At 41.7% G+C, this 7342-nt stretch overlaps 1 protein-coding gene across 4 annotated transcripts; it reads right to left on the bottom strand.

Moving 5' to 3' along the window:
• Positions 1-2011: 2011 nt before the first annotated feature.
• LOC112627971 (28S ribosomal protein S18c, mitochondrial-like) lies at positions 2012-2446 on the bottom strand. 4 transcript variants are annotated; one of them, XM_025390729.1, is made up of 2 exons: positions 2292-2446; positions 2012-2207 (listed from the first exon to the last, which is right to left on the bottom strand). In XM_025390729.1, exons 1-2 carry the CDS (start codon positions 2444-2446, stop codon positions 2012-2014), a joined length of 351 nt encoding a protein of 116 aa, XP_025246514.1. The 4 variants fall into 4 exon arrangements, with proteins under 4 accessions (XP_025246514.1, XP_025246513.1, XP_025246515.1 ...); XM_025390730.1 differs by having other exon boundaries at positions 2092-2152; positions 2211-2446; XM_025390732.1 differs by having other exon boundaries at positions 2092-2149.
• Between the last annotated feature and the right edge of the window lie 4896 nt (positions 2447-7342).

Raw genomic sequence — 7342 nt, 5'->3', positions numbered from 1 at the left:
ATTTGGAAACTATTTGAATGTTCTTATTTTATGGCAATATAGATATTTTCATAAGTTCAATAAGAATCTGTTTCCCACAACATAATGACTGGAATGTCACATTTTCGGATATGACCAGACTGCCTTGAGGGAATGAAATTGGCTTTATAAGACCAATAGACTTGGAGAAAGACTGGCCTGGTACATTGTCTATATGGTTCTCTTACAAGGTTCCTGACCTTACAGTAAGAAAAGAATATCAAATTCAGACAGGCCCAGGAACCTCAGGATAATTAGGGACCTTGAGAAGACAGGAATTCACCCAATTTGTGTAAGTATTACAGCAAAGTCTAATGGTGAATTCATGGCTTGGCTTCCCAGCCTCAAGAGGCTTTGAAAGTCTAATCTGAAATTTGTTACGAAAAAGCTCCAGTAAAGCCAACTTACAAAGCTGTCTTTAGGGCTAATCACTATCCTTGTTGTATTTCATACAAATAAGCAGGTCAAATGTCATGTGGACACTTATTTTAGAAGTCAGTTGGTCCTACTAATATTTACCTTTGGTAAAAAATGGGGAACTAGAGAAAGAAAAACTGTTTCACAGGAAACAATATACATTTTTTATTAGATTCTAGCCCTGACCACTGTTTCTGAGTTATTATTATTTTCTTACAATTTGGACTAAGCTCTGAATTATTTCTTGGCTACAACAAATCTCTAAAGAAGAACCTGGATTTAATTTTCTTCATGATGTTTTCAGTTGGCTCCCTAATGAAACTGGTCGTTTTGTTTTTTTCATTATTTCATACAAATTCTCTTTTTGTTTATAATCCTTATATATTACTTCTTCCAAGAAAACTGAAATGATGGCATTTCCAAAGACTAGAGATGATTCAACAGGTGATAAATCAAGGATCTTACTGAGGTCCCATTCTTTGCCACTCTGTGATGCCATCCTAATTTTACTTTTGAGTGCTCTTAAAATAAAAATTCCTCACTGAGACTTCTCCTCCTTCCCGCCTCAGCGTGAGACAGGACTCTCAGAAGTGAGCTTTCTGACACTCAGATTTTGATCAGTTCTTTCAAAAAGAAAGATTTTGCTCAAAAGGGAGAAATGAGAAATAAATCTTTAAATTTTTAGGCTCAGAAAAGCATTTAAAATGTAACAGCAGTCAAGTCTCACTACCACTTGAGTGAGATAATTACCTCTTGAAGCCACCTGCTCTGTGGGCTTTAGACTAACTGACAGCAAGTAGCCATACAATGCCATACACACTATCATTGAACAATGGATAGCCAATCACTAACCAATGTCATTTTCGTAAACCAATGAGAATTGCTGATGAACAACTTTGGTAATTGCCCATTCTCCTGATTCATCCTTTGTTTTCCTTAAAAACTTGAGTCTGTTGCTTGTTCTCTGGAGCACTCCCCAAGACAACTTGGAAGCATGTCCTGGGTTACAGTCCTAAATCTTTGTGCTTGAATAAACTCTCTGTAAACTAAAACAGAAAACAAAAAAACAATGATCTTTTATATGGTTTTCTTTGGTTTCAATTTAATTTTTTTCTGCTCTAATCTTTATTATTTTTTTTCTTCTAATTATTTTGCATTGGGTTTGTTCTTGCTTTTCTAGTTCTTTGAGGTGTGTCATTGGGTTGTTTATTTGAAGTCTTTCTACCTTTTTTTTTTTTGTGACGGAGTCTCGCTCTGCCGCCCAGGCTGGAGTGCAGTGGCCGGATCTCAGCTCACTGCAAGCTCCGCCTCCCGGGTTCACGCCATTGTCCTGCCTCAGCCTCCCGAGTAGCTGGGACTACAGGCGCCCGCCACTGCGCCCGGCTAGTTTTTTGTATTTTTTAGTAGAGACGGGGTTTCACCGTGTTAGCCAGGATGGTCTCGATCTCCTGACCTTGTGATCCGCCCATCTCGGCCTCCCAAAGTGCTGGGATTACAGGCTTGAGCCACCGCGCCCGGCCTCTACCTTTTTTTTTTTAACTGTAAAATAAGTTTATTAGTGGTAACATAGTATAATTTACTCCTGATATCTGATGTTACAAACTTTAGGGTCCTTGAGGTATGCAGCATCCTTGTATGTAACTGGCATAAGCCCTATTATTTGAGGTCTCTTAATTGCTTTTGTGATTTCTTTTTGTTTCTTCCCACAAAGACCTGTTTTGTGCCTTCCACAAATGCATCCAATAAATGGAGAAATAAACTGGGACAAAAGCTGTACATTCTTAAAATCTACATGCTTTCCACACAAGATACATTTCTTAAGGGCTTCTTTATAAGAATTTTCCATTGGAATGGACAGGTCCTCATTGGTGGATATCTGTTTATATTGTGAACAACCTCTTCTCCATAGCACCACGTGAGTCCTGGGATGTGTAAGGCTAACAGCAGCCATTACGAGGTGTGTCAACTTCTTCCTCCCCAGACCACTGCAAACAGCAACTATAGTGGCCATGGTTCCACATTCCTCCACTGGTTCTACCTTTTTATGTTGGCATTTATTGCTATGAACTTCCCTCTTTGAGATGCTTTTGCTGTATCACACAGGTTTAGGTGAAATGAGTTTCTTGTAGATAGTATATAGCTGGGTCTTGTTTTTTGTTGTTGTTTGTTTGTTTGAGACAAAGTCTCGCTCTGTCGCCCAGGCTGGTATGCAGTGGCATGATTTTGGCTCACTGCAACCTTTGCCTCCCAGGTTCAAGTCATTCTCTTGCCTCAGCTCCTGAGTAGCTAGGATTACAGGTGCACACCACCATGCCTGGTTAATTTTTGTATTTTTAGTAGAGATGGGATTTCACCATGTTGACCAGGCTGGTCTAGAACTCCTGACCTTGTGATCTGCCCACTTTGGCCTTACAAAGTGCTGGGATTACATGCATGAGCCACCTTGCCTGGCCATGGGTCTTGCTTTTTATCCATTCAGTCATTCTTTGTCTTTTAACTGGATAATTTAATCCATTTATATTCAAGGTTATTATTGATAGGTAAGGGTCTATTACCACCATTTTATTTGTTTTCTGGTTGTTTTTTAGACCTTTTCTTCTTTTTTCCCTCTGTTACTGTCTTCCTTCATGGTTAAGTGATTTTTTTCTAGTGGTATGTTTTGATTCTGTGCCATTTATTTATAATATATCTATTACAGGTTTTTGCTTTGTGTTTACCATGTGTACAACTTTGGCATTTCTTATAACACAGATTTGGTGATGATGAATTCCTTCTGCTTCTGTTTGTGTGGGAAAGTCTATCTTGCCTTAGTGTTTGAAGCATAGCTATGCTGGGCGCAATATGCTCGGTTGGTAATTTTTTCCTTTAGTACTTCAAATACAGCATTCCACTCTGTCCTTGCCTGCAAGGTTTCTGCTGAGAAATCCACTGAAAGCTGTATTGAGTATCTCTTGCATTTGGTATGTTTCTTTTCTCTTGCTGCTTTGAGCATTCTTTCTTTGTCTTTGATTTTTGTAAATTTGGTGATAATGTGCCTTTAGGATTTCCTCTTTGGACTAAATTTTATTGGTAACTTCTGAGCTTCTTGTACCTGGATGGTGTCATTTTTTTTCAGATTTGGAAAAATTTTAGCCATTATTTATTTAAGTATGTTTTCTAGGCCCTTTTGTCTCCTTTGGGAATGTCTGTTATGTGGAAATTAGTTCACTTGATGGTGCCCCACAATTCTTGTAGGCCCTATTCATTCTTTTTTTAAATTCTTTTTTCTTTTTACTCTTCTAATTGGGTAATTGGGGTTATTTGGGCTTCATGAAACTGGATGTCTATTTCCCTTCCCAGATGTGGGAAATTTTCAGCCATTATTTCCTTAAATAAGTTTTCTACCACTTTCTCTTCTTCTTCTCTTTGTAGAAATCCCATAAAGCATATGTTGGTACCTTTAATGATGTCTCATAAGTTCTCTAAGTTCTCTTTACTTTTAAAAAATTGTTTCTTTTTTTTTTGTACTTTTTTTTTTTTTTTTTTTTTTAGAGAGGGGTTTTCCGTGTTTGCCAGGATGGTTTCAATCGCCTGACCTCGTGATCCGCCCGTCTCGGCCTCCCAAAGTGCTGGGATTACAGGCTTGAGCCACCGCGCCCGGCCGTTTCTTTTTTTTGTTGTTCCTCTGACTGGATAATTTCAAATGATCTCTCTTTTTGCACACTGATGCTTCTTCTACCTGATCAAGTCTGCTGTTGAAGTTTCCTCTGAAATTTTTCAGTTCAGTCATTGTGTCCTTCAGCTCCAAAATTTATTTTCTTTTATCATCTCTATGTCTTTGTTGAAGTTCTCATTTTGTTCATGTATTGTTTTCATGATATCATGTGGCTTTCTTTCTATGTTCTCTAATAGCTCACTGAGATTATTTAAGACACTTATTTTGAATTCTTTTCCAGGCAGTTCTTAGGTCTCCATTTTTTTAAAGATCAGTTACTGGTTTATTGTGTTCTTTTGGCATCATTGTATTTTCCTGATTCTTTGTGATCCTTATGGCTTTGCATTGGTGCCTGTACTTTTGAAGAAAGAGTCATCTCTTTTAATCTTTACAGGCTGACTTCAGCAGGGAAAGCCCTTCACCAGTCAGGCTGGCCAGAGATTCTGAGTGGGCTGGCTGGTGGGATCTATACGCTGGCCAACTGCTGGGGTCAGTGGGTAAGCAGGCTTGCTGCTGGGATCCATGGGCAGGTGGCCTGCTGCTGTGCACCACAAGCATGCTGTTGAGGTCTGCATGCTGGTTGTTGAGAGCCCTCATCTACTTTTGTTGTTCTTAGCAGCCCCCAGGCAATCTAGCCTTTCTGATTTACTCAGTGTTCTGGGTGAGACATAACAGAAGTGAGCCTCTCAGGCAGTAAACCAAAAGGCTACAGAAGAGTCAGATGCTCACTGCATGCTCTCTTTCCCCCATGGGAGAACTTATGGGCCAAGGAGATCTGTCTTGGTGCTGCATTCTGCTGGCCTGGAGGAGGGTTGGTCGGGTAAAGTAAGAATATTCTTACCCTTTTCAATGTGTCTTTTCTCATTTGTGTGCCCCATCAGGGTGTTGAATACTCTCTCTTGGAGTCCAGAGCTCTCAGAAAAGTAATTTTATCTATGGATGGTTATTAAATCAGTGTTTCTGAGGGGAACAAGGGCTGGCACTTCCTGTTCTGACATCTTGCAGATGTCACTTCCAGAATTCTTTCTTAAGCAGAATTTGCCCCCTTAATTTCCCTGGAGGGCTTTTCCCAACATACACTATTGTGTTCAAAGACATTGGGAACATTTCTCCCAGTTCATAGCTTAGGTCCAAGTAACTTTTCCAGGCCTGCTTTCCTGCCAACCATTTCATGTTTCATGGGACAGTCATAGGGCAGTGGTTTCTCACCTGGGGGTGATGGCATAGTGGTTTTAACTCCCAGGGGACATTTGGCAATGTACGGAAACAGTTTTGGTTTCATCACTTGGGAGGGGATCTTACTAGCATTTAGTGGAAAGAGGCCAGGGATGCTGCTAAACATGCTACAATACACAGCTCAAAGTGTCAATCTTACTGAAGTTGAGAAACCCTACCCTATGAGTATAATTAGTAAATATACTTAGAAAGTCTCTGGGGCAATAGTGAGTCCTCAATAAATGCCAGCTATTTATAGGGATATCCCATTTTGTACCAAACTGCTTGCTGACGTTCAATTTCATATTTAACTGTGAACTGCATAGAGGCATCTGACCCTCATGTGAGCATCAGCTTCTCTTCACTAACATAGTCCTTTGTGCATACAAATCACTCCTGCATGAGAATGGAGCAGGAGAAAGAAAGGGCCAATCCCCTGATTGAGGATGAACATCCTTATCTCTGAAATTCTAGGGCTGAGTTAGAAGAAAAGAGGTTGGAGTGCATTCATGATTAACTTCGTAAATTTTAAAATTCCTTCAGTTCAGTGAATTTGCATTTGGTAACAGAAAAAGCATACAATTATTCTATTTCATGAAAGAAACAGAAATGATCTTTTGTCTTGTTCATGTATAAATTTGGTTGTGACCCACAGAAGTATGAAGCTATGGTTTCCACACCAACGTTAGGCCTTCTCAGGGAGCTAAGAGCGTGTTGGTGGAGAGGGAGAAGCCCAACAGAAGGAGATCTTATTCCACCTCTGCACTTTTTCAGGACTCCTGTGGAAACATGTGATCTCCAACAGTCTCTCTGGGGCTCTGCCCACCCCCAGCAGTGTCACCCCACATCACTGCACAGTAAGAACTTTCTCATCGTGAACAGAGCTTTCTCTGGAGAAGCTGGGAAGTGCTTAACTATGCTAGAAGCTAGACAATTCAGGTAGAAGTTTAAATGTTGGCCTAACCTTCAAAGGACAGAAATAGCTTCTTTTGAAAGTTCTCAAGGGTGTTTCAGAACTCTGGAACATTTTAAATCTTAAAATAACACTACAATTGTCCATTTGGTCTTGGGGGTGGCTGTGCGGTGTGGAGAGTGAAAGGGTGGAGAGTGAGTCCCTAAAATCGACTTTCCGTCTCTCCTCCACTGAAGGATGTGGTTGGGCTTTTTCGTCCTTGGGCTGCCAAAACCGAAAAGTGCCTTGCTCCGCTCCAGAGGAAAGTGTTCAGTGTCCTTTTAGAACCCACTGGTTTCCCGGCTGGAAGGGGGATTGTCCCGGTGCACAGCAGAGCTGTCCCGTGTGTGATGTACTAGCTGTCCTCCTCCCAAACATTAGCAAAGCATAGTACTACGAAAACAAATGTGGCTCCCAGGGCACCACTCACAGGCTGCCACCTAGGCTTATGATCCCGGAGCTGACAGGGAGTGGGGAATGTCTGGGAATACACCGTGTCCGCCCCCTTCTCCTTCAGCTCTTACCCTTGGGCACATCACTCAGGTCTCCTAAATCATCCCATGGTTTAGGAGTCAGGCAGGGGTTCATGTGTTCTGAGCAGATTCTGAGGTGCTCTTAAAAGCTGCCAATGTTAATATTGCCTTGGAAAAAAATGATGGTGTTTTAGAGCGACCCACTCACTGGGTGAATGCATTGAGTCCGCCCAGCCCCCTGCCTTCACTGACTGCCCCGTGGCAGGGTAGGTGGTGGTGTCTGTCCCTCTCTCTCTGCTTCACTCCTCACTGACAGCTCCTGCCACCCTGACGCTCAGGTTTCATCGTCCCATGTGCTCTGGGTCTTGTTCTGAGTCTACAAAGAAAAGGTGCCACGAGGACCGTGACAGAGTATCACTGTAATTCGGTAGAGGTCTCACCTCAACGCCTTGTTTTACATACTGTGTGTTAACTGGGGCCACACAGAGAGGGCAACGTGAAGCATGAAGTGTTACATGAAGGAGGGTGGCAGCGCTCTGTGTGCTGGCTGCCCCTGAGGGGGCAGAAAGGGAG

Source organism: Theropithecus gelada, chromosome 7a (genome assembly GCF_003255815.1).
Source record: "Theropithecus gelada isolate Dixy chromosome 7a, Tgel_1.0, whole genome shotgun sequence".
Classification (NCBI taxonomy): domain Eukaryota; kingdom Metazoa; phylum Chordata; class Mammalia; order Primates; family Cercopithecidae; genus Theropithecus; species Theropithecus gelada.
Note: the sequence above shows the minus strand (reverse complement) of the source record. Positions and strands in the feature narration are given on the sequence as shown.